The sequence below is a fragment of the Pan troglodytes genome, chromosome 12 (assembly GCF_028858775.2).
Source record: "Pan troglodytes isolate AG18354 chromosome 12, NHGRI_mPanTro3-v2.0_pri, whole genome shotgun sequence".
NCBI lineage: Eukaryota > Metazoa > Chordata > Mammalia > Primates > Hominidae > Pan > Pan troglodytes.
In genome coordinates, this window is record NC_072410.2 from 16,733,604 (window position 1) to 16,760,816 (window position 27,213).

Sequence of the window (27,213 nt, forward strand, 5' to 3'; positions counted from 1 at the left end):
CTGCTACTTGGGGTTCCTAGGAGCTCGTGCCGTGACCTGCGAACCCCTTAGTCCACCTGCTCAGTTGAGAATTCCACATCTCGAGGACAGCCTGGTGCCTTTTTAGCAACTGTGTTCAGAAACTCCCTCATGCTGTGAGATGAGAGCTGCTTTGTTTGCAGAGGAAACCATGAAAGCCTCCAAGAAGCAGCTTGATTTAGTGCCTCCTTGGCCACAGCCAGGGCTCCCAGTGTCCCCTAGCCTCCCTAAGAATGCATGCATTGTTGGCAGAGGTGATAACTCATGTGTTGTCTTCACACCGAGCAAGCTTTTGTGCCAGAGACAGAAGGGAGAAGATCTCTGGAGCCGTCCATGACTGCAGTTAATCCAGAACGTGGCGGGCTTCAGTCTCTGTAGGCAACTTCTGGTGGCAGGAGGCAGAAGTCCCGAGGGAGGCCTTTCAGAATATGTTTTGTTTCCTTTGTCACACAGAATTCTATTTCCCAGCAAGAATTTGATGAAGTCACTGACTTCATTCTTTTCTGTCCAATTGAGATATCATGCCTTGCTCTTGTCAGATGGCTCTGTGGAGCAGTCTAGGGAGAGACTCGCAGGCCTGCCTGAGCCAGCCTGTCTTTAGAAACACTCGGCTTACTGAGGAAGGGAAATAAGGAGGTGTGTCCACCTATTTCCTTTTCTGCTACATTTCCGACAAGTCACTTCTGAGGTGACCTCTTTGAGGGTGGCCAGAAACAGCTCAGCGTCTCATTCTCCCTTTCCAAGCGGGATGGGTGTGATTGCTTACCTTGCAGCCGTGTTTTTGAGCAGATTCCTCATGCCTGTCTTAGCATCTCACTCGTTGCTGTACCAGATGCCTGTGATGAGGACTCAGGGAGTATGTCGCTGGGTTAAGTGCATCATACATCAAAGCTATATTTTAAGTGGAATCATGTTCAGCAAAGTTTGCATGTCAGATTAGAAAATAGATGAGTATGGTTCAGGTAGAGCTATTGTCCTAAGTTTATTTTCGAAGAGGCTTTGGCCCACAGTTCAGTTATGGCACTCACATTCACAGGAGGGGTCATTCTGCTTTCCACCTTACATGATTTATCCCAGGTTTGGATTTGCCCAGGACAGGTCAGATGTCGTAGAATTGGGGTTTGAATCCAGTTCGATATCATTTTAAAAGCCTTGCTCTTCTTCCAAAGGGAAATTTTGGAAAAATCGTACTTCTAAGACCAATTCAAAGCTGGTATGATGTTTTAGCATTTTTATTGATACTGTGGTATGTTAAGTGATTCTTACATTGGGCCTTCATTTGTGGCGGAAAGCCATAGGATTTGTTAAACAGTTATTCAATGGTACTGAAGTATGGTGAGGAAGACTTTATTCAGGACCATCATGACAGGAATACGGATCACTGCAGTGGGATTTTTCGGGGGAGAAAGACTGGGATCAACTCCAAATACAGCACAGGCAAGCAGAATTTACAGCCAAGGAGCAGGGAGGAGGTGAGTGGATGGAAAATTATTAAGAGGAAGCATCAGAGGTAAGGAGGATTCTAGCTAAACCAACCTAACAGGATTCTTGCTGACGACAGGCCAGGGTGGTTGGACACACTCTAGGGGATAGGGGGGGTGAGGAATGTCAGATGTCGAGGGTGATCAGATATCGAGGGTAAGGGTTTCTTGTGAAACTGACTTAGCAGGGTTCTTGTCAAAACTACATTTTACAAGGAAGTGCACAAATGGGCCTAGGAGAAGGTACTGGAGGCTGAACGAAGTTTGGCCAAGCAAAGAATCTTTGTTACATCTTAAACACATAAAGCACAGCGGCTGGGGACATTGCTAAGTGATCATGAGAGCTCCTTACTGCCCCTCACCCCCGGCCGGTCCTCTCCCCTGTTGGTTACTCCTTGATCATCATGCTGCTTTGACCTGCACACAGCCCTTCGTTCCCCGGCCCCCAGTAGCAGCCTTGACTCTTGCACGAATCTCCTTGCATCTCTCCTGTTCTGTGAAATGAAGCCAGAGGGACCGAATCTCACACTGTCTTCTGTTAGAAGAACAATGAGGAGGCCGAGGGAGCTCTGCTGACGTCAACTGTCCACACCAGATCCCTGTGATATTCATGCCCTGGATTTCGCTGCACACCCAATTTGTGCCAAGTCCCTGCGGGCCTTATCTTGAAGTGGGGGAGATGGAAGGCCTCAGACCATGCTGGGAGGGCTGTACACAGGGTCTGCAGTTGCATTCTAGAGCCCAGGGAAGACAGATATTTTGGATGGGGCATAATGGCATAGCATCTTCTCTCTTGCACACACACCCCTTTCTTTTACTTTACATTTTCACATTAGCGCACACAGTGAATATTTCACACATGAATTACAAATCCTCATGTTGCAAAGTACTGTGTTAGTGAAATAGGTAGGCTAATTTAAACCAAAGTACAGATGATGGATGTGATATGCTATAGAAACTGAAATCCAGCAGGACTCTTAAGGACACAAGGAAGGAAGTGTTCCAGGCTGCCACTGACATTGCATCTTAGCCTAATGCACACACTGGAGCATACAAACCTTCAGGACTGTGTCAGCAAGGTCTGTGGGGGTATGCAGTGGGCGTCCCACGGGATCCACGCCTTTCCACTGCAGCCCAGGCAGAACAGCCTCCTCTTGTACTAGGGACTATTTCCTTGAGGCCCAGTTGGGCCTCAGGTGGGACCTCAGAGGGAGTGCTGCTGAGCACCTTGTGTCACCGTACCTGAAGGCAGCATAGCTTACCCGGTGACCGTGGTGCCTGCAGATGAACCTTGTGTCGGTGCTGGCTGGGTGGGGAGCTGCCCCTGGCGAGTCACGCAGGGAAATGCACCCACAGTCGTAGCTCTCCTTCCAGTGCACTTTGAATGAGTCAACGGTGGGAAATACCCAGCAGACTGCAGGTTATTTTGGGAGCCTTTTGGACTTCCCAGGCTGCAGCCCTTCGGGATTAAGTGATATTCAAGCTGCTGAATGTCTCCACCACAAGTCCCTTGTTTGGTTGAGCAGGTACCTGGCGTGGTTCTTCACATCCTGACCCTGGCAGCCTAGTTAACCCATCCCAGTCGGGGGGCTTACCCAGCATGTATTGCCCTGGATTGTGTTCCTCCAGGGCATGTTTGGGTGGAATGGAAAGCTGCCACTGTGCTCTTCCATGGCTCCTCTCTGAGAGACGGTGTGTGAGTGGACACCGCTGCTCTGATGAGCGAGCCTGGGCTTTAGATCAGACTGAAGACTGGCCTCGGCTGGCTTGTTGAAGGCCACTGCCGCTCTGGACAAAGGTGGGCTTTCTGTGAATGTGGCTGGAATGCACTAGCAGACTGGTGAGCCCACCATCACAGTGGCCCTGACTGAGTGTGGTGGGAAGGTGCAAAACAAGCAGCAGAGGTGCCTCTGTGCGCTCAGCTTTGAGAGCAGAGCCCCGGATGCAGGCAGAGGCAATGGGGAGGACAGCAGCACAGCCCCAAACCCACCTGTGGAGGAGCCTGTGATGCGGGAGTTGCCTAAATCCGATACTCACTACAGTGAGGTTGGAGAATGGCCTGGTGCCAGCCTGAGAGCCACAGTTTGAAAAAAGAAAAAAAAATCTACAGGTAGTTCTGAAATTATGAACACAATAGGGCAGGAAAAAGAATTCTGAACTTGGAGTCAAGATAAATTTCACTCTGCTGAATGCAGGTCACTCCAGCGCTTTGACCTTCCATTACCTCATCTCCAAAATAAGGTTGTAAAAAACAAAAAGAGTTACACCTACGGCACTGGTGTAGAGGGGAGTTTCCAGGCTGAGGGAGCTGGCAGTGGGTGGACCTCCTGTCCTGCCATCTCAGGCCCACTGCTTCCTACCTTCCTCACATGTATCAGAAGTATCAGCCAGGCCAGAGAATCAGGTTCAGGCAGAACTGTCAAGGAATTCCCCTCTGCTTCCAAGAGGCCCATGCCCATCCTTCCTCAATGTTCCTTTACTGAGATTTGTTGCAGCTGTAGTTTCTGTGTTGACAGGAATCCCCATTCCTCAGTATCCCCAGCCTTTTCTCAGTGTAAGGCCTTCCCCCCAAGAACAGAACCTACATAGATAGAACTGATACACCTGTGGAATTGGCATATAAATGTTTATTAAGAAAACAGAGATAGCCTTTGAACCTGCTTTTTAAATAAATAAGGCTTTCAGGGGGTTTGATGCATGTGCTTTTTTTTTTTTTTTTTTTTGAGACGGAGTTTCACTCTTGTTGCCCAGGCTGGAGTGCAATGGCACGATCTCGGCTCACTGCAACCTCCGCCTCCCAGGTTCAAGCAATTCTCCTGCCTCAGCCTGCCTAGTAGCTGGGATTACAGGCGCCCACCACCACACCCAGCTAATTTTGTAATTTTAGTAGAGACAGGGTTTCTCCATGTTGGTCAGGCTGGTGTCGAACTCCCGACCTCAGGTGATCTGCCCACCTCGGCCTCCCAAGGTGCTGGGATTACAGGCTTGAGCCACCGCGCCCGGCCATGCGTGTGCTTTTCTTCTCCACCTGCTCCTTCCCCTTTTCCTTCTCCAAGCTGGAGCGGGGAGCTCCGGGAAAGCCAGGCTGAGTGTCTGGGGCTGAGGGGGCTGGTGCTGTTCACAGAGCTGCTGGCAGGGGCTCTTTTTTGCTGTCAGGCGGGAAGAGGCCCCAGGGTTGTTATAATCAAGCTTGTTCCCAAAGGCAGTCCCTTCTTCCCAGCTGCCTGCTTTCCACCACAGGGAGGTACACAAGCAAACAAAACCCCCGAGGGCACTCTTGTTCCTGTGATGCCACGCTTAGGAGATCTCCCCAAGCACCTCTGTTGCCGTCTCCGCCTCAGTGAGTGGCGTGATCCATGGCGCTCCGCAGGTCATTCAGCAGGTGCTCATCCCATGCCGGTATCGCACCTCGCATCGTGCTGGGCTCCAGCAGGGCAAAGGGGGTTCGGACACCAGTCCTTCTGGGGAGTTCACAGTTGGGGGCAGTTGGCAAAGGGCTTTCCCTGGGCAATGAGCCAGAGAAGCTTCTCCAGGAGATGGCATCAGAGCTTGTCCCTAAAGGATGAGTAGCACTCTGCCAGGTAGAAGGTAGACAAGAGGGTCTTAGCCGGCAGAGCAAAGAACACAAGCCAAGCTATGGAAGTGTGGAGCAAATGTGCAGTGGAAACAAAGGGGAATGTGACCCTCCCTCCTGCCACCTCCACATCACTTTCAGAGTCTCCTGCATGCCTCTCCACCTTGGCCTTATATTAGAATCTCCTGGGGAGCTAGCTGTAACAATACCAGGAGATGCCGGCCTCATCCCAGTCTGTGAACCAGCCTGGGTGGCATCCCCAGCTCTGCTGTTGGGCAGTCAGTGTGAGGAACCCCAGTTAAATGCATGTATTAATGTTTGTTTGTAGATCTGTCACCTAGCTGGACTCTGAGGTCACAGCCCCCCAGAGCCTCACATGATGCCTGACACATCGTAAGACTCCAGCAGAAGCGAATTCCTTCAGGCACTGTCTTTTGAGGGAAAACTTTACACAGCTATACCAGGTGCACACTTTAGGTATTGCTGCCACCATCTCACTGTCAAGGCGTGGTCTCGAAGTAGAGTGCGGGATGTGGTGCTAGATGCTCTGACTCAGCATCACTGCCCCCTGGGATCAGTTTCAAGGTCGGACTGTGTCCCCTGGAGTTTCAAGGACACCTACGCAGGACTGGTGTGGTTTTATCAGGAGGCCTCACTGTTGGTTTCCTTCCAGGTATACGGATCCGGGTCTCAGACAAGGGCGTTCCAGTACGTCAGGTAAGACTGTCTTGCCCTGCCCCAGCCTTAGCAGTGCTTTGGAGCAGGGGTCATGCCAACTTGACAGACAGTTCAGTGTCTTGTATATGTTAACCATTTCCACAACGCTAACACTATATATTGATTAAAAATTTTTAATTTTATGATGGGAAAACTTGCTGTTCTCTGTTTAAAAGTTAAAATTTGCATTCATCTCCATGACTATCGTGACTCATGTGCTAATCTTTTACTGCCACCTAGCGGTGTGTGGGTGAAGTTGCCCAGCTCTGAGGGTGACTTGGGTGATTTCAGCGCAGGTGGAGTTAAGAGATGGCCTTTTGCATCCAGCAGACCTGTGAATGCCAGAATCTGACCCATTGCAAACATGGCTCGCGGGGTGGAGGAGATAGTCCTTGTGGAGGGCACAAGGTAGATAGTGTTCTTATGTTGAATTTCATGCTGAAACTAAATGCAGATAAAAATATATTTTTTGAATAGATTCACATGGTGATTTTTATTGCTTTCTTGGCAACCCTTATAAATCCACTGTTCTGTTGTTCCATTCCGTTGATGATTAATTTTAGAAGGCAGTGTGGATTCTCAGAGTAGTTAGGATAGAAGCAGTTGTGTATGCCAAAGTGCATCCACCAGTATGTGGCTATTGTAAATTCTGTGAAAGTTTCTGGTATCCTGAATTGTTGTAAAACCCAGTTCTATATTTTGAACCCACATATTTTCACTCTTCATTGCAAATACTCCAGTATGCCTGTCAATCAGGAAGTGTTATTCCTGCTGTCTTGGGGCCATCCCAGGGGCACTAGGGTGAGATGGTGGCTGTTGTGCGGGTCGGGGCAGCCCCCAAGTCCCACCTCAGCCAAAGCAACCACATAAAATTCTACCTACCCAGGACCCTTAGGTAGGGGTCCTGGGTAGGAGTCCCTTGGAGAAATGGAACTGGTAGTAAAATAAAATTTTAAAAAGAAATCAAAATAACCACTGTAGATTTTTGCTGAAAATATTTGTGAATTTCCATTTACTCCAAAAGAAAGCTGTGAGTAAACATTTACACAGTCAGTAGTTTTTTCCTCCCCACCCATTAGTATCTTGCCTCAAGGGGCAAAAGCCCAGAAGTGTACTATAACCAACTTTGTTGCCCAAATAGGCATGCATATTCTAAAAAGCGATTTAACAGGGAAATGGCAGCTGCCCCCGCTTTGGGACTGTGTTCATTTCAAAGCACTTAACGTAGGCACTATGTCCCTGGAGGAAACTATCATGGCACACTTCTGTATGGGGACCAAATTGTGGGCCTCCCTTGGACTGAGTACCTTCTTTCCGTAGTGACGCATTCTTATCCCATCCTCCTCCACTCACCCAGCTGTGCCCTTTTCTGAGGGAGTCTTGCTGTCCTCGGTTGTGTGTGCCTGCCTCGGGCTGCCTCACCAGTGGCCCCCAGGCTTCTCCAGCCCCCACACCACATGGAATATCAATGGGATGTTGTGTGGTAAAAGGAAACCAGTCAGAACCCGTTCTTCTTTCTGCTCTCATTATCTCAAGGGCATTGTGTGCAAAATTCATTTAAAATAGCCTCAGAGACTTTTCTTTTTGCTAGGACTAAAATATTTTGAGCATTCAGTGATGCCTGTGCTATGTGCTGTCCCAGCTCAGGACAAAATGCACCCTGGCCCACTCAGGGTGCCTGGCCCGCTCTGATGGCCTGGTCACTGTCCTGTGCCTGCTTTGATGGTCGTGGCTCATGCTCCTAGCTGCCTTCACATGCATCGTCCTCTCCCACACCACTTGACTACTTGAAAAAAGGGCATGAGCAGTTTCCCGAGACACATGGTTGTTAACCCTTTTAGAAAACCCATTTCATAACACTTCAGTAGTATTGATTTACTCCCCACTCTGGTGATCCTCTCTGGTTTCACGTTAGCAGAGTCTGAGATGATGAGGCTTCAGGGACTTTGCCATACTTGGGCAAGGGTTTCCTGACTTAAACTTTTTAGTTATTGAGGACTCAGCTGAGTTCATTAACTGACCAAAGTTTTGATGTTTTTCACAAGCAATTTTTTAGGAACTGAGCGTCTTTTAGTAATGCACGATGTCTGGGTCCATATAGTTACTGTACTAAATTAACCATTCCCCAAACCCATGATTGCCTTGAAACAACAGTGCAGGGAGTCTGAGGTCTAGGTGGCCATCCGCATCGGCACTTTGGCATGACTCTGTTTAATATTCTCATGGCCGGTTTTGTCCTCATTTACATAACAAAGGCATGCTATATTTTTTAAAAGTCACTTTGTCAAAATGACACTTGTAAAGAGCTTCAGGTTAAAGAGTGTGATCTATGCAATTTTGACCTTAAAAGTTGCCAGTTTGTCATGTAAAAGGCCCATGGCTCTCCCGTCTGCCCCACTGAGGATGACTGCCTGAGAGTCACCCTTCTTCCAACTCAAACCCCACCCCCCAGTTTCAATATTAAATCATATTGTGGATGCAATGGAATGGCAGCTTTTAATGTCTTTTTATAAACGTGCACAGATGTATGTCATGAGTGCACTATTGTAATGTAGCAATACTGCCATAGTGATGAAGTGACTTTTTGCTAGTTTCTGTAAAGGAGAAATCATCCAAGGTTAGCAGGGATTTGCATTTGTGCTTGATCCTTGAGAATAGAACATTTTAAGCATGTTCATATGAAATACGCATTTGTCGTAAAGGAAAACGCAGAAATATCTGATTTACGAAATACCCCAGTAGTTTTTTTCAATTGAAAGCAAAACCTATCTGCGGTTTTCTTTTGGAAGTTTATCCTGACCCAGAGTGACCTGCTCCTCACTGGTAACGATGGAGGAGGAGAAGGAGAAGGGTCAGAGCTTTAAAAGTCTTCTAAGAATTGTAGCTCATGGAAAATTGGTGTAGAAAAAGTGCTTGTGCTTAGCAGTGAGGTGTCATTTTTACGAAGTAACTTTTTTTTAACAGAGCCACACTTTAAAGCTTCTGAAAATAAGAACCAAACCTTGGTAAGCGAAAGTTTGCTTACTTATCTTCACCTTCATGGCCCAGTTGATCACAATCCATTTGAAACATCCAAATATCCCTGACCGTTTCATACGAGGCGTTTTGGGGGGTGGCGACTTTAAGGTTGGGGGAGTAGGGAGTGACGTTTCTGTTTATTTCAACCCTCAGTATTGTTTGCCTTTATCTGTGATTTGCCAGTATGGGGATCACATACTGGAGTTCGTTCATTTCCGTGGATCTTGTTTTTAAAAGTAATCATGTGCTTTCGTACAGGTCAACTACTGGGTTCACATTAAACATGAATTTTCTTTGGAAACTTATGTAAACTCCATCTTTTTTGAGTGTATGCCTGTTTTAACTTATGCTTAGTTTTTAATTGTTAAAGGACTTCAGAAATGCAGTGGCGAACTCAGCCCCATCACTCAGCTTCCATCCTATTTAACTATCTCCACCACACCCAAAAAAAGCAAATCCCAGACATCAAATATATCATTTCATCCATAAATACTTTCGCATTATAAACACCATCTTAGTTTGTAGGATTTTATTTTGACATTCAATTTTCCATTTGGGTTTTTGTTTTCTCCTGGGGGTGGTAATTTTTATTCTGGGAGGGCTTCTATGTGGTGCGTGGCACTAGCATATTCCAGCAGGCAGAGCCTCACCTGCCTCCCCTTTTTTTCCAGTGATCTAGTGAATGGCCTCGTGGCTCTCATGAACAGCAACGTCAGCAGCCCGGTCAACCTGGTGAGTGCTCCTCTCCCTCCACTCTGCAGGACAGCTCAGACTTTCGTTCATTTGTGAAACCATGAGCAGCACCAGGCTTTGCTTCATTTGCCATCGGCACACTTAGGACATTTGTGTTTGTTGCTTGCTAAATACTAGAGGAAAAACAAACACAAAGTAAGAGTATACAAAGAAGTAAAATATCTGCAAGGCATGGGTGAGTGATGTAATCAGTCCCTCCACCTTCTGAAGGACCCGGGTCTAAAATTGTGTGAAGCCTTTTGGTGGTAGTAGGTGGACATGTGTATGCATCTCGTTCTCTATTTAACAGGCGGGTCGTCATTATAAGACCTGATTGCGTTTTTAGAAGATGGAGGTTGTTCAGAGGGAAAGTTTTCCGGTTGCTGATGATGTCTGTCATTTAGCCGGACAGACCACCTTCATGGCTTCTTGCCTTCCCTGCATGCCTGCCCACAGCCCCAGAACCTCCCTGTTGGAGGGATCATCCAGCCTTGAGCAGTTTCAGTGCTGGCGAACTTGCTTCTGCTCAGAGAAATTCACCCTGTCTTTGGACAGTTCTGGCCGGCAGAAAGCTCTTCCTCATATTGGACCAGAAATCTCACTTTCTGCACACCTGTCCACTGACCTCACTTCTCCACCTGGGGGCCATTCATGGCTAGTGTGATGCCTCTACAGTGTGGTAACTCTCCAAGGATTTGAAGGACATGGTCCTACCCCCCAAGCTGCCTCCTCCTTGGTGCATCAGCCAAGGTCATGGTAGGACCTCTTACCCTTTCTATCACTGAGTGATTTTCTGAGCAGTTTTGTTCCATCTCATTTAAAATGCAAGGTTTCCAATGTGGACTGTCCAGCATTCAAGATGTTCTGCTTCTGTTGATGGCAGTGGACACAAGAACCTCTTAGCTCACAGAGACCTCCCCCTTAACCCTACCTTGGGGTCATTTCAGGTGCTTCTCCCAAATTACCTCTCCTCGTTCCTACACAACACTCCAAAGTTCAGGGAACTCTAAAATGTTGGCCATGTGACCTGTTTCTTGCAAACCATGTCACCTTTGCTTATGCATGTCTTTGTAACCAGCCATCTCAAATACATTGCAGACCATGCATTTTTCCCCGAGGTGAAAGGGAATTCTCATCACGTGGGAAAGAATGTGCCCTGGAGTGCTGACTCCATTCTGGGACTGTTGCTGATTCATGGGTACAGTGTGCCACTTTTGAAAAAACATTCACTTAAAACAGACCAGAACATGCCTCACACTGTAAGCCTCATTTTGCTTGCAGCGTTTGCCTGTGTACACTGGAGAGGCCCGACCCGCCCCTGCTCTGCGTTTTTGTTGCAGGTTCTTTAGCAAGGGTGTTGTCAGTGACTTCCCTGGGCAGCCAGGCTCTTCTCTGTAGACACCATGTTCCTCCTTCCCTCTTTGTGGAGGGCCTTTGCACAGGGACAGTTCCTAAAATTGGAGTCGTGTATCTGCCAGGAGAAAGGCAGAATCACTTTCTTGCAAATTTCCGTCGCTCCACTTGGCTAGTCATCCCCTCTGTGCTCCATTGAGGCCCAGGGTCTCTCCCTCCACATTTACCATCTAGCTTCAGGCTAACCGAGGACCTGGGCATGAAGAGGCTTTAGGGTATAGGATTATCAGACTTTGTGGTGGTCTCTTATGATGAGGGCAGTGGTGGCAGAGTAAGAGTAACAGGTGCTCTGATGTGTGATGGGAGGGAGAAGAAGAGCAAGTGGTTTTCCTTAAAGCCCCCACAAGTATTCTCTCTTCATGAAATGCTTGGAGTTTGTCCTCTGGCTTGCCGGGGACACTCGCCTGTGAGCGTACTCATTTCTGCCTTAGCTTTTGGGTGTGAGATTACAAGTCCTTCATCACTGACACGGTTAACACAGCTCACACAGAGGGGAATAGATAGTGTTAGGAGAGCTAATTTTGTAAACCTAAGCTTTTATAAAAGTGACATTGAAGTTATGTTAGATATGGAAATTGTCTGATACTCAGTGAGTGTGTGCCTTCATCAGAAACTCTTGACCTATCCAAAGCCCAGCCTTGTACACAGCAGCCTAGAGGCTGAAGGTATAGATGGTGCAGTTTAGCACTGCCAGGTGAGTAACTGTCATCTTGGAAGCGGAGTACCCTCTGGCACACGGAGCTCTGCTGAAGCAGTGCAGGGAGGTCAGACTCGGCCAGTAGACGTCTCTGCAGACACGCCTGTGGTCTGGGTGGTGGATTGCTGCTGTTGTCATGACGCTTATAACTGGAAACCGTTTCTTTCTTAGGGGAACCCAGAAGAACACACAATCCTAGAATTTGCTCAGTTAATTAAAAACCTTGTTGGTAAGTAGGATAAGTCATTTCCTGAGTAAAATCGACTGTGCCTGCCCTATCTGTTAATAACACCTTGACTAGAAAGTGGGTAATTAATACAAGCTAATTGAATTGGATCAAAGCAGAACTTTTTATCAGGAATACTTAAGTGTTTTCTAATTTTTAAGGAATAGAAAGATAAAGGAGGGCAGGATTGGTTTCTCCTCAGTTTTCATTGCAGGTTTGCATGAAGTGGGAGGGAGGAGGAGATTTGCTCCCAGTGTTTGAGGCACGATTGTATTAGATCATCCTACATGGGTGACAACTATTGGACTTCCGAACTGGTCATGTCAAGCATAGAATTTCAGACAGCAAGAGACAGCAACCACCAGCTGTGTGCTTCAGGCAGGTTTGAAATTCTGTTTGCAATTCTGGTCATCCTGGCCGCCACCCACTGGGGGCAATGTAGCATTGGGAGCACCCCATCAAGGTGGACTCTTAGGCCATGAGAAGGTCAGGTCTTCCAGACCAGCCCTGGATTGCAGACATAGAGTGGATGAGCCCTTGGCCTCATCCTCAGACTTCCTGGAGCTCTGAGGAGTCAGACTCTTGGAGGATGTCTGTTGTCTGGGGTTGATCCCGAAATTTGAGTGAAGTCACAACCAGACTAGACTGGCAGGTAGGCCAAGGAGGAGTATGCCACAGTGTGTTCTGAGGTGACCAGACCCCGCTTGGCTGGGTTAATTCCTCCAGTGTGCCCTTCCTGGCATCAGGCTGCCATTCACCGGCATTGGTCTAATCGACCCGGATGGCTGGAATCCTCCCGTTGCTCGTGGCAGTAGAAGCAGCGGTCTTCCTCAGACATAGCCTGCATCATCTGTGGCTCCCACAGCTGCTCCGATGCACTTCCCAGCTTTTCCATCCTGAATCTGTGTGTTCCTCCTGCGTGAGGAAGGGGTAGGCTCAGATCACAGCTCTGTGCCATCCACTCCTTCACACCCTCACTGCACAGAGTGAGGCCCGTGGGCCAACGCAGCAGCAGCAGCATGAGATGCATGTTAGAAATTCAGACTCTCATGCCCTAGCCCAAGCCCCCAGATCAGGATCTGCCCATTGACAGGCTCTTCAGGTGATCCGTGCGTGCTGACGCTTGAGAAACGCTATTTGAAACCTAAGGCTGCGGGGAGGGGCGCGCAGCTTCCCTGCTGTGCTTCTGTATATAGCTTTGTGACAGACCATCCTGAACCACCTGCGGTGGTGATTCGCTGCAGAGTCTGCAATGTGGCCCCCGTGACACGGAGGCAGGGAAAGCCTCCACAGGCTTTCTTCTGCAGGCCTGGCTCACAGTCACTGGTGGGGCTGTGCACTGCTGGCCAGTGGGTCCTGGGCCCAGCAAGGGTGTGGAACAGGCCAGCCTTTGCTGTCCTCCGAGAGGTCCCTCCAGCTGGGTGGCTGCACATCTTGGGTCTCAGGGCTGTCTAGGCTCCGAGCACCCAGGTATGGCCCACTTGGGGCATCCACCTCAGGGATGGCCCCACACCACGTTTGTGGTCTCACACCAGGGTCATGCTCGGTGGGCACGTCTGCACTTGTTACCTGGTGTGGGTGGTCTGCCTTGGAGCAACCCTCTTGTACTGGGCGGTAACTCAGGCCTGTTGAGACAGAATAACCTGCCCGCCACCGAGCTCTTGCTGGGCGCCTGCACACAGTCAGCTTGGCCACAGCAGTTGCAGGAGCACTCCCTGGACTTCCATGCAGAATAGTCCCTCGGGAGCTCTGGGGCTTCTCAGAGAACTGCATTTCCACCGCCTGCACCCTATTCACACCGCATATGGGGTTTGACTTTGATGTGGATGGTAAGGCTGTGCTTACCCATGCTTTGTGATTCTCTCCTACCTTTTTTTTTTCTTTAAACATCTCAGGTAGCGGAAGTGAAATTCAGTTTCTCTCCGAAGCCCAGGATGACCCACAGAAAAGAAAACCAGACATCAAAAAAGCAAAGCTGATGCTGGGGTGGGAGCCCGTGGTAAGTGCAGGGAGTTAATGCTGCCTTGTGGGGAGGGGCCTCCCGTGTCCTGTGTCTGCTGTCCTGTAGGCACTGACCCTTGTCAGACAGCCCCCGGAGGAGCAAGGTGGGCTCAGCATCCAGGCAGATAGAGGGTTTTCTCCAAGTGGTAAACAGCCTCTCCTGTATCAGGAGTCTCAGAGAATGTTACCTGGGAAGCGGCTGGAAGCCCCTGCTCTGGGCTCTGTTTTCGTAAAATCTCTCATGCACACACACATTCTTACATTCTCTCATACACATACACTGCCATACAAACACTTGTACACACATATACTCACACTGTCTCCCACACACTCACACTGTCATATATACACTGTCATACAAACACACTTAATACAAGTATACTCACACACACTGATTTTCACACATACATATACATTCACACTATCATACACATTCTCACATTCATACACTCACATGTGCACACTCACTGATCCACACTCACATTCACACATACACTCCCGCTCCCACATACACACACACACACACACACACACCCCTGACTGTGAACGCTGTGCCAAGGGCGCTGGCAGCACACGCTCAAAGAGCCCTGCGTAGCCCCAGTTGCCTGCCTATCGAGTGTGTGGGGCCAGGTCAGGGGCAAGTGGTCCCCATCAGCCCCGCAGTGGAGCCCCTGGTTGGACGCGTGCGAGACTGAAGGGTGTGGAGGAAGGGGAACTGCATGCCTTCCTGTTGTCTTCAGTGTGTCTACTGAAGGGGGCAGGGTGGGGCGGCTGCCGCCTCCCTGGGGCTGAGCCTGAACCCCGCCTGCTTCTGCTCTGCCGCCTGCTGTGCCCTTCCTGCCTTGGGTGACTGCAGGCTCCTCCCCGCCAGAGAATGCTCGCCCTCAGGGGCTGCCTGTGTCCTTCAGAGACCACCTGTGTAGGGAGGTTGGCTGGGTTGGCCACATCTATAGAAGCAAGCCCACCTCATTTACTGTCACCTCTGCCTGGCTGTTCCCTCTTTGCCCACCCTCATGTGCCCCACTGAAATTCGGGCTCCCCTCGGGCAGAGGCGTGTAGCCCTGTGTCCAGCAGGAGCCCGGCACCTGTCAGACCTGACACACACTGGGTGCTCAACAAATGTAGGAGCATCTTGGCACGGCCCTTGGGTTGTGGCGCAGTCAGAGAGTCAGGGACGCAGTGGAGAGCTCAGTTTACCTTTTTAAAATGTGCATAGTCAGAGCTGAGTGAGTAGAATCCTAGAATATTGAACTTCAAAGGGACATGAGAGTTCCAGCCTGATCCTTATTTCATTCTGTGATGTACAAGTCTACGTAATCTGCTAAAAACTGCAGAAATTTGTTGAGTGAAATAAAAATACAATTACACCCAGACTTCACAAAATCGAATAATCCCAAGCTGTGCAAAACAGGTTATAGCAGCCTAGGTTTCTTGTTTTTTTGAAGCTTTGTAAGGGGCCATTGGCCCCTTTGTAAGGAGAGCTTATATTTTTAAACAAAATATTTTTTGAAGATTTAAATATACATTCACTATGTATTAACTATTGCTTTTTATGTGAGGTGTGTGTATGCTCAGTATCTTTATCTTTCTGGAATTTAGACCTATAATATTCTAACATTCTTGGAATGTGAGCCATCTACCACTGGTTTCTCTTCTAGTAGTAGTTTTAATTTATAATAAATTTTTGAGGGATATGATCCAAAGAAACTTACAGGCATTATCCATCTTAATTGTCCCAAGTGTGTGTGTTTAGCAGCTTGTTGAGATATAATTGGCAAACTGCACACTGCCCATATTTAGAAGATACAATTTGATAAGTTTTCATCTATTTTGACACCTGTGAAACCATCGCTACAGTCAAGCTGACAGACCTTCGCCCCCAGTGGTGCCCCAGCACCCCTTGGCAGTGCCTCCCTTCACCTTTTCTCTTTCTGCTGTTAATCAGCAGTTGATCTGGCTGGTTTCCTGTTGGCTGCAAAGCAGTTTCAGAAGAAGGTTGCTTTCTGTGGTGTGGGCTGCCGTGGGTTCCCTCTCAAACTCAGCCTCTTAGTATGGTGGGGGTGCAAGTGGGCCATGATCTGCTAGGCAGTGCAGAGGGTTGATGTCACGTGGGAGAATCAGGCGTGTTGATCAGATGCAGATCACCTTCCCAAAGCATCTTCCCGCCACTCCAAGGTGGATTTCTTCTGAAAGAATGGGGCACATGGGCATTATCTGAAAAACAATCTTGCCAGCCGATTCAAACTGGAGTAGACATTATACCAGCAAGAGGTAGTTGGGGTCTTTTGTGAGGTGGAGCTCACTTTACGTCAGTAAGAGTGACACTTGTCAGCTCCACAGTACATTCTGAAAGCGGCCCTGAAGGACTTCTGGCTTCTCTCGGTGAGCCGTGATGCTGGATGCTGTCACAACCAAAGCATGGTTCTGTGAGTGTTCCTCTGAAGGAGGCCTGACTGGCTGCAAGGTGGCACTTCCTTCCTGCAAGGTGGCACTTCCTTCCTGCAAGGTGGCACTTCCTTCCTGCAAGGTGGCACTTCCTTCCTGCGATGCCCTTCTGTCAGTGTGACCTTGTCTCCCTTTCTTGCTTTCCCTTTAAACAGGTCCCACTGGAGGAAGGTTTAAACAAAGCAATTCACTACTTCCGTAAAGAACTCGAGTACCAGGCAAATAATCAGTACATCCCCAAACCAAAGCCTGCCAGAATAAAGAAAGGACGGACTCGCCACAACTGAACCCCTCACTTTTAGGACACAAGACTACCATTGTACACTTGATGGGATGTATTTTTGGCTTTTTTTGTTGTTGTTTAAAGAAAGACTTTAACAGGTGTCATGAAGAACAAACTGGAATTTCATTCTGAAGCTTGCTTTAATGAAATGGATGTGCCTAAAAGCTCCCCTCAAAAAACTGCAGATTTTGCCTTGCACTTTTTGAATCTCTCTTTTTATGTAAAATAGCGTAGATGCATCTCTGCGTATTTTCAAGTTTTTTTATCTTGCTGTGAGAGCATATGTTGTGACTGTCGTTGACAGTTTTATTTACTGGTTTCTTTGTGAAGCTGAAAAGGAACATTAAGCGGGACAAAAAATGCCGATTTTATTTATAAAAGTGGGTACTTAATAAATGAGTCGTTATACTATGCATAAAGAAAAATCCTAGCAGTATTGTCAGGTGGTGGTGCACCGGCATTGATTTTAGGGCAGATAAAAGAATTCTGTGTGAGAGCTTTATGTTTCTCTTTTAATTCAGAGTTTTTCCAAGGTCTACTTTTGAGTTGCAGAGTTGACTGAAATATTCCTGTTGGTCATGATCAAGGATATTTGAAATCACTACTGTGTTTTGCTGCGTATCTGGGGCGGGGGCAGGTTGGGGGAGACAAAGTTAACATATTCTTGGTTAACCATGGTTAAATATGCTATTTTAATAAAATATTGAAACTCACCAGTCATGGACTTCCAGTTTTAAAGGTTGTCTTTCGGCTTTGGCATGGCACTTGTTGGAGTGCTAAGGAAAATATTGGAGAATTTATTTTAAAAGAAAATTCTGAAAACATTCAGGTTTGTGCACTATATAATTTGATATGTAGCTATTGGAAGCATTTATATGCTACTTGGGCTGAGTGTATGCATATAATTTTCACTGCCATGTGAAGTTTTCAGATCTTAGCCAGGGTTAGAATCAGTTTTGTGCCCTTCCTTGGCAACACAGACCAGATGGAGAAAAAAAAGGTGCAAATTGTCCCCTCTGGAGAGATCTGTGAACTAGGCTTATTGAGTGAAAACTCTGAGAGCTTTTGTTTTCAATAGAAACCCTTTCAAGGTTTAGTGTTAGCATTTTGTTTTTCCTCTTAATAAATGGAAGAACAATGCGGTAAGTTAAAGCTCCACATTTTCCAAGTAGATTGGCTCCGCGTGACAACAACACAAACCTGAGCAGGCGCTGAGAGGATAAAGATTTCTATGTATCAGAAGCATTTAAAAATGAGAGATCCTAAGATACCTAACCAGTGTAAGCTAGACTTGCCTGTGCTTTACAACCACCTTGGGATTCTTCTTAATTGGACATATTTTTGGAATCCCAGTCTTGGGCAGGGCAGAGGACGATGTGGTTTTGTTTCTTTGTCATGCTAAATTCTCCAGAAGATTCTGGAACTAGGGTCAGTGCTAGATTGGTTGTGGTGTGAGAGAGAAAGAGGAATCAAAGATGGTTTCTTATTTATAATTTTAATTATTTTGACCAGAAGTAAGTGATATACCATTTACCGAGATGGGATTAACAGAGCTGGAAGCTCATTTGGGAACTACTAATGGTAACCAAGACATTGAAAAAGGAGTGTAGACAGGGAAAGCTGAGAATTTCCGGGGACTAAGCTCTGCAGTGCAATCTGGGAGAACATAAAGGCCCCAGGGTCCAGAATTCTCTTACCTAGTTACTTGCTAGTTAGTATCTGGAATTCTTCCATGGGATTCATTCTTTGGTTTTCTTGTCTGTGATATTCATAAAATATTTTCAGGGGAGGGAGGAGGAAGGGAAAGAGGAGATCCATCTAATTCATCCTAAGGAAAGAAGTAATGCGTCAGGGATGTGGTGTGAGGTTCATTTCCATCAATGTCCTGGGAAGAGAGGGAAGTGGAGTTGAGGGGCTTGGAAAGGGATGAGTGCGCAGACAGAGCATGGTTACTGTGGTCTGAATGTTTGTGTCCCCCTATGATGCATGAGTTAAAACCTAATCCCCAGTGCAATAGCATTAAGAGGTGGGGTGCTTAAGAGGATTAGGCCATGAGGGCAGAGCCCTTTAGTGCCTACAAAAGGGGCCCAAGGGAGCTTTTTTGCATCTTCTGCCATGTTTTAAGGACACAGCAAGAAGGTGCCGTCTATGAGGAACAGCCCCTCACCAGACACTAAATCTGCCGGCACCTAGATCCTGGACTTCCCAGCTTCCAAAACTACCGGCAGTAAATTTCTATTGTTTATAAATTACCCAATCTGAAGTATTTTGTTCTAGTACCCTGAACCAACTAACACAGTGGTGCTCCTGCATCTCAGGATTGGCTCCTGATTGAGGCATCACTGCTATTGCTTACAGGGACGACACTGGTACAGCTGCTCTTATTAACTTCAGTGACAGTCATAGTGGGCTTAAGCAAGGTGCAGATTAGAGAGTGAACACACTGGATTTCCACTACACCCTCTTAGATACTGAGCCCAGCCCACTGGCCCAGGTGGACTCTTGTGACTCTTGTGGCATTGCCTCTGCTCCATCCCTGACGGCATCTCTGATCACAACTCTGGTGCTGCATGGGCCACCATTCTGGTTCATGGTTCTTAGTTATGTATGAGCTTGACCTTGTTCTCAATCTGAAAGGTGTGTTGAGTGAAATGCTGGTCTGGTGATAACTGAGCTACAGTTTGGTCTCTTAAGACTGGGAAATCTAGGAAATCCTCAGCAGTTTGCTAGGGCAGAAGAGTTGTGAGTTTTAATGTTTCAGTTCATCTGTTTAAAGTGGTTTGTTGACTTTATCCAGATATTCTCAGTGGTTGGTTCTTACCTTTGATAGGGAGTTGAAAGGTTATATTACCCAGAGAACTGATACCATAGTATCTGGGGTGTGATGCACTGAGCTTCAGAGACAGCAGCAAGACTTGGTTCTAATCACCATGATTAACCCGCATGTTTTCTCTGTATTAAAAAGCCCTGATTGTGTCCTGCTTGTACCTTGGCCACTTTGGAGAACAAGAGTCACTTTTATCTACAACTGTGTCGTGGGAAGGAAAAAGGTAAAGATATTATTATCAAAAACAATGTTTTTAAAAAGTCCTGCTATTTTGGTGCTGCTGAATTTTAAGTTTCTGTATTTCATATACATTTTACTTGAAGTAAAACTAATGTGATGTGGTACAGAATTCCAGGATGTAAGAGTCAGTGTAGATGGCTCTACCATGTACTAATGAGGGGAGGTCAGTTTTTAAAGAAATGAAGATAAAGGAAAATGCAAGGAAGAGACTCTACCGTTTTTACCAAATGGAGTAGACATACTTTCCCTCATCTTCCTACTAAGTACAATTTAAAATTCTGGACATTATATGTAAAACAAGCATAATATGCTGAAAGTAGATAGAAAAAGGTAGACCAGCCAGGGACCTCAGGACCTGAGGAAGAATGCAGTGGTGATACGGGCCAAACCGTGTTGCCTTAAAATTTATGTTGAAGTCTTAACCCATAGGACCTCAGAATGTAACTATAGAGATTAGGCCTCTGAAGGTGATTACGGTAGAATAAGGTCTTTAGGGTGAGCCCTAATCCAGTCTGAATGGTGTCCTTGTAAGAAGAGAAAATTTAGACACCAGAGATATGCATGCACAGAGAGAAGGCCATGTGAGAACACAGCAAGAAAGCAGCCATCTCAGCCCACGAGAGAGGCCTTTGGAGAAACCAAACCTGTCTACACCTATTGGTCTTGGACTTCTAGCATCCAGAACTGTGAGAAAAATGAATTTCTGTTGTTTAAGCCACCCAGTCTCTGGTATTTTGTCACGGCTCTCCTAGCAAACTAATACAAGTAGTGAGTTCCCTGGGTTTTCTTATTGCCTTCTATATGCCAGCCTTGGAGCTGGATAAGTTATTAACCAAAGAGTGCCAACAGACACAGTCAAAAACCCCAACAGAAACCGATTCACTGCTGCCAGCATACCAGGGAAAGGGCAACCTAGTAAAAAGGAAAACTTTTAAACAGAAATGGCTCTACTGTAGTCAAACACCACATGAAAAACACTACAGCCCCTCCCCATCCCTTCCAGCAAAGACCAAGTGGGGCCTGGAGCTCCGCCCTCACCTAACTTTAAGAAGATGTCTCAACCTGCCCCTACCCCCACTCTTTGCTCTGGTGCTGTCAGCAAAGGCCTGTAGGGGCTTGGGACTAGAAGGCCTGAGCTGAGATTTGCATCTCCACTGGGTAGTAATGACCCCAACCCCATGGCATCAACTGCCTAGTGGAGAGTCAGGGCTTTCAGCACTTTCAATAATCAGCAATAATAAGGCAACCTCAGTGAAGGCCACATGGGGAGCAGTAACAAGCTCCCCACCCCTGACAGCCTGAGTGTTACCAGTGGAGGCCTGGAGGGAAACCTGGGTTTCCACCTGCTACCTGGCAGTAAAAAGGCAGATTCCCCACTTTACTCCCTGGAGCAGTCAGAGTAGACCTGCTAAAATTCAAGATTTAAATCAGACCCAGAGTCTTACAGCACTCAGAACTGATGAGGTTTAAATAAAAAATTATTCACCACACCAGAAACCAAGAAGATCTCAAGGTAAATTAGAAAAGATAATCAACAGATACCAGCACCAAGATCACACAGACCTTAGAATTATCAGACAAATTAAGTTTTAAAAGTCATTGTAAAAATGCTTCAATTAGCAATTATAAACATGGTTGAAACATGAATAGAAAATTTCAGCAAAGAGAAGATACGAAGAACTGAATGGAAATTTTAGAACTGAAAAAGTAACAGATAAAAAGCTCTGTGGATAAGTTCAACAGCAGAGTGGAGAGAACAGAAGATAGAACAATCAAAATTACCCGGTCTAAATAACAAATAGAAAACAGACTGACAAAAATGAACAGAGCCTTGGAGATATGTGGAACAAAGCATCTGTCATGTCATTGGGGTCATAGAAAGAAGAAAGAGGATGGAGTTGAAGAAAATTTAAGGAAGAAGGGCTGACAATTTCCCAAATTTGACAAAAAAAAAAAAAAAAAAAAAAAAAAAAAAATCAAAATGCTGAGTAACCACCAAAGAAGATAAACCCAAAGAAATACATGCCAAGATTTATCATGGTTAAACTGAAAATTAAAGGCAAAGACATGGTCCCTTAGGCTGCCAGAGCAGAATGACACCTTACCCCTAGGGCCAAAGCAATTAGAGTGGTAGCAGGTTTCTCAGTGGAAACCACCGAGGCCAGAAATAAGTGACACAAGTGCTGAAAGAAAACTGTTAATTCAGAATTCTATATCCAGCAAAAATGTCCTTCAAGAATGAAGTGGAAATCAAGACATTCTCAGATGAAGGAAAATTATGAGAAATGTAAATAAGCAGACTTCTAACGACAGTTAACAGGAAACAAAGGAATCTTGTGGCATCAAGCAGGAAGAAAGAACATAGAATGAAAATATCAATAAATGCAATAGGCTTTCCTTTTCCTTGTAAGTTTTCTAAATTATGTTTGAAGTTTGAAGCAAAAATTGTAACATTCTCATGTGACTGTCTATGTAGAGGAAATAGTCAACTATATTATACATATCAGAAGGTAAAGGGAGGTAACATTTCTACCCTTCACCCAAATGGGCAAAAGTTGACACTAGTAGATTTTTGGTAAGTTTAATGTAATACCTAGAGCAACCAGCAAAAAAAGCTGTACAAAGAAATGTACTCAAATGCACAAATAAAATAGAATGCCAAAAAAAAAAAGTACAACCTGCAGGAGGGCAGGGAAGAGAAAATGAAAATATAAAACAAAGTAAAACGGCAGATTTAAACTTTAACATAACAATAATTGCATTAAATGTAAATGGTCTCAGCACCAATTAAGAGATTGGCAGAGTATATTTTTAAATGGCCCAACTATATGCTGTCTATGAGAAACTTCAGTGAAAACAATATATGTGGGTTGAAAGTAAAAGGATAAAAAAATATATACTATGCAAAAATCAGAGGAAAGCAGGAGTGACTACATTAATATTAGATAAATTTCTGAGCAAAAAGAAAAAAAATTGCCAAGGTCAGAGAGGAATATGACATTATAATAAAAGGATCAGTCCAACCAAAAGACCCCAGCAATCATAAAGGTGCATGCAACAAGTAACACAGCTGCAAAATATGTGAGGCAAAAACTGGTAGACCTTAGAAGAGAAATAGGTAACCCAAAATTATAGTTGGAGAGTTAAGCACCATTCTCAACAATTTATAGGGTAACTAGACAGGAAATCAGCAAAGATATTGAACTCAATATCCACCAACAGGATCTAATTTGCATTTATAGGACACTCCACAGAACAGTAGCAGAATACACCTTCTTTTCAAGTGCCCACTGAACATATACCAAGGTAGACTATATCCTGGTCATAAAACAAACTTCAACACATTTCAAAGAACTGGAATAAAACTGAGAGACCGCAATGGGGTCAAACTAGAAATCAGTGACAGAAAAATAAGAGGAAAATCTCCTAACACTTGGAAACAGTGCAACGCACTTCTGAATAAGCCATGAGCCAAAGAGGGAGTCTCAATAATAATAATTGTTGAAAATATATTGAACTGAATAAAAATGTCAAAATTTGTGAGATGCAGCTAAAGTTGTGCTGAGAAAAAAATTTGTAGCACTAAAATTCTAATATCAGTAGAGGAAAAAGAAATCTCAATAATTTGAGCTTGTACTTCAAGAAATTTAAATGAAGAGCCAGGTAAGCCCAAAGCAAGCAGAAGGAAGGACATAGTAAGTGCAGAAATCAGTATTGAAAACAAAAAGCAATAGAGAATATCAGTGAAACAAATTACTGGCTCCTTAAATAATAAAAGCCACAAACCTCTAATAAGACTGACAAAACAGAAAACACCATTAATGGGAATGAAACAAGGGATGTCACTTAATAGACATTGAAAGGATAACTAGGGAATACTAGCTACAACTCTACGTACATAAATTTGAAAACTCAGATGAAATGGGCAAATTCCTAGGAAACGTATCCTAGGAAATTCTCAGTATGAAATTTGTAATTTGAATAGCTTATTTAATGATTTAACTCATAGTTTAAAATCTGAAGAAAAAAAAAACTCCAGGCCCTGAAAGATTGACTGGTGAATTCTGCCAAACATTTAAAGAATTCACACCAATCCTATACAATCTCTCCCAGAAACTAGAAGAGAAAGGAACATTACCCAACTCTTTGTATAAAGCCAATATTACCCTGATACTAAAACCAAAGAGCACAAGAGAATACAGACCAGTATTCCAAATTCGTACAGATGCAAAAAGTTTTAATAAAATGTTAGCAAATTGAATACAGGAGTATATAAAAGGAATTATTACCAAGTGGGGGTTATTCCAGGGATGCAAGGACTAGCTCAATATTTGAAAATCTTTATATAATCCATCATTTTAATAGGCTAAAGAAAAAAATCTCATGATCATAGCAAATAATGCTGAAAAATCACCTGTATTATGGTCTCTGCTTTATGCCTGTTATCTATCTGACAAAGCTTGAATCTGAAAGATTAGGTTTAAATAAAGGGAGGAAAACTTAAAAGGCATTGAAAAGGACTAAGGAATCGGTAATAATCACTAAAAGTGGAATTTTGTTCATTAAGTGTTAAATGAAAGTTTGTCATTGAAAATGAAAATATATGTGGGTAAAGGTGATAACACCTATTTTCCCCCTTTGAAAGGTGATAGGTTGCAGTGATGTAATATGCAAATGTGAGGCAGAAATGGTGATATGGTGTTTCTTCACTACTTCCCAGAACAACTGTGTCTGAGCATGCTGGGCAGCTGGAGAGGTTTCCCTGGACAGTTAACCACGCTCTTTATTCCCAAATTCATGATCAAATGGCAGGAGGCAAAATCCATCTGTTGTCAGTGCAGGAAGGACCCACTCAATGGGGTTCCTCTCTGCATTTGGGCTTCTTCGGTAATAGATGCTTACCATGTCCCAGTTTATTTTCACAAAATTTGTTTCTCAGCAAGGAGAGAAAGGGAACTCGAAATCAAAAAAGAGTAAGGTGAGAGAACCCAATTTAAAAACAACAGAAGCAGCAGCAAAGTGCCAAATCACATCAAAGGTACGACACATCATTTGCAGTGGAGTCTGACTCACACTTCATAGATGCTACATCTGCTGCTTGCGTGGGCTTCTTCTTGGTTCCATTTTAACCCTGATGGAGGTGCAATGACATAGTATTGTGCTTTTCTCTCTCCAGGTCATCTTAGGTGTGTTAGGCACAGGCAGAAAAAAAATGTACCTCACTGGAAAGACACAACTCTTTATAAATCCCAATTCCCAACTGTACTTAACCTGTTTCCCTGTTTGCTGCAGTAATGTGACAGGAGAAGCAGAGTAGATCAGGAAACTACTCGAAAAGCATCGGCCTGGTTTATAGGCAAGTCAGCTGCCTTCCCGGAGCCTTCGTTTACTTGTCTGTAGCCTGAAGGGGGCGGTGGATCGTACTGTATCTAGCCTTGCCACCACTCCTTATGTTTGTACACTAGTTTTATTTTAGTGAAAGTTTCAGAAGAATCGGGGACTAGATCTCTTCCTAAAGCCTCAGCAGGGATGGAGCAGTGAGTTGCTGTTGTACTTGAAAATCACCATTGGGTATCCCATGGTTTCAGACTTTAAGAAACTTTCATCTTCAAACGCAGGAATTTCTATAAACAGTTTTTACAACTGTTCACTCGCCCTGCTGGAAGCACTTAGCTTTGTGAAGCTCCCATTCCATTATCAGAATTCTGAGCAAAAATTGGCTTCGCTGAGCAGCCACTCATGGGGCCTGGTTGTGCCCTTGGGGCTCTCCAAGAACAAGACAAAGACTTTCCTCTTGACAGCCCTTCAGATGTTTGAAGACGAGCAGTCAGTCCAGTCCTTGGACTCTGCTCTTCTAGGCTTGACGTCCCCAGCATGGGTTCCCCGGGACTCAGTCTTCGCTTTAAAAAGATGGCGGTAGGGATAGCAATGCCTGTTCACACGCCGTCTTCCTGTCTTTAATCTGTGGCTCTTGGTCAGTATATTACAGTAGGGGTTTTTGTCCTCTGTTGAAGAATCAGCTTTATATAAAATGTCTGGTTTACAAAATGCTGGCGAGTAATTCTGATCCACAGAAGAAGACAGTGCTGCTTGTTAAAAATGGGCCCTTAGGGGAGCAGGTGATATGATTTGAAAAGCTCACGGCCAAGGGTCTCTGGCCAAGCTTAAATGAACTACTGCCGGGCACTATGGCTCACACCTGTGATCCCAGTACTTTGGAGGTTGAGGCAGGAGGATCACTTGAGACCAGGAGTTCAAGACCAGCCTGGTCAACATAGCGAGATCCTGTCTCTACAAACAAATAAATTATCTGGGCGTGGTGGCACACACCTGTAGTCTCAGCTGCTCAGGAGGCTGAGGTGGGAGGATGGCTGGAGCCCAGGAGTTGGAGCCAGCAGTGAACCATGATCGCACCACTGCACTTCAGCCTGTGTGACAGAATGAGACCCTGTCTCCAAAAACAAACAAGCTTCACACCTGACAGGATTGAAATCTCACCTGTAGTCACAGCGCACTCCTGTTCACAGGCAGCTAGCTGCAAGGGCAGTGGTTGAGTGGGAGAAACTGTTAGTTTGCTGTTGCCAAACCAAGTATAGGCTCAAGAAACTCCAGGCCCAAGAGGCATACTTTGGAGGGAGAAGGTGAGACCCTGCTGTGGTGGGGCATAAATAAGCTAACGGGTGGTGGAGACAAGGGAGAGGAATAATGTGGTGTGGGAAAGATGTCCACATCTGAGTCGTAATCCCTGCTCTGTTCCTAACTCACCTTGTATCCCAGGAGCTGACTGGCATTCAACCTCTCTGGCCATCATCTTCTTCATATGTAAAAATGAGACTAGATCCATATGTAAACATGAGACTAGATCCTTCCTTTGTGTAGTCAGGATCCATTCGACACATATTAAAGCTCACTTACTCTGACAGGCTGTATACTAGGCTCTGAAAGTTTTATAGTGAGCAGAAACAGGTGTGAGCTTTTCCTGGGGTTCACAGTCTAGCAGAGTTTGCTGAAGTGCAGAGCAAGGGAGATTGAAAACAGGAATATTAAGAGGTAGGGAGGGGGCCAGGTCTCATAAAACACATCAAGGGTTTTCATCTTTATCCTAAGAATAACTGGAAACTTTCACTCTGGATATATTACAAGAACTGGAATGGAAATCCCTTTAAATAGGGGGTCTCATGAGCTTGAATGGGAAAAAAAATGAACTTTTTTGTTTCTACTAACCCCTAACTCAAATTTAGCCTTTTCTTCAATGATAAATGTAGACAACAAACTGTGATGGAAATAGCTCTTAGCTGGCATTCTGCCACATATAGAAATCAGATATATTATCACATTATAGTTGTTACAATTGTCTCAAAATGTCATTTACTTTCACTACTTTGAAATTATAATAGCTGTAGACCTACCAGTAAGTCTTGTTACTTACAGCGTGAAGAAACACATTTACTACTATCTCGTAAATTTGTCTTTTAAAAGGTTGTAAACTTTTTCAATATAATTGATTTCCTTTGTAATCCTGTGTACTTGGTTTTATGCAT

At 45.3% G+C, this 27,213-nt stretch overlaps 1 protein-coding gene across 12 annotated transcripts in view; it reads left to right on the forward strand.

The window, feature by feature from the left end:
• Positions 1-27,213, forward strand: part of UXS1 (UDP-glucuronate decarboxylase 1) — a 118,948-nt gene that overhangs the window by 78,176 nt on the left and 13,559 nt on the right. For 5 of the 12 annotated variants that reach the window (XM_009443001.5, XM_063788848.1, XM_063788849.1 and 2 more), the window contains 5 exon segments: positions 5,747-5,790; positions 9,480-9,540; positions 11,822-11,879; positions 13,772-13,875; positions 16,478-17,318. In XM_009443001.5, coding sequence (XP_009441276.1) covers positions 5,747-5,790; positions 9,480-9,540; positions 11,822-11,879; positions 13,772-13,875; positions 16,478-16,609 — 399 coding nt within the window. In that variant the 3' untranslated portion in view covers positions 16,610-17,318. 12 annotated transcript variants of the gene reach the window in all.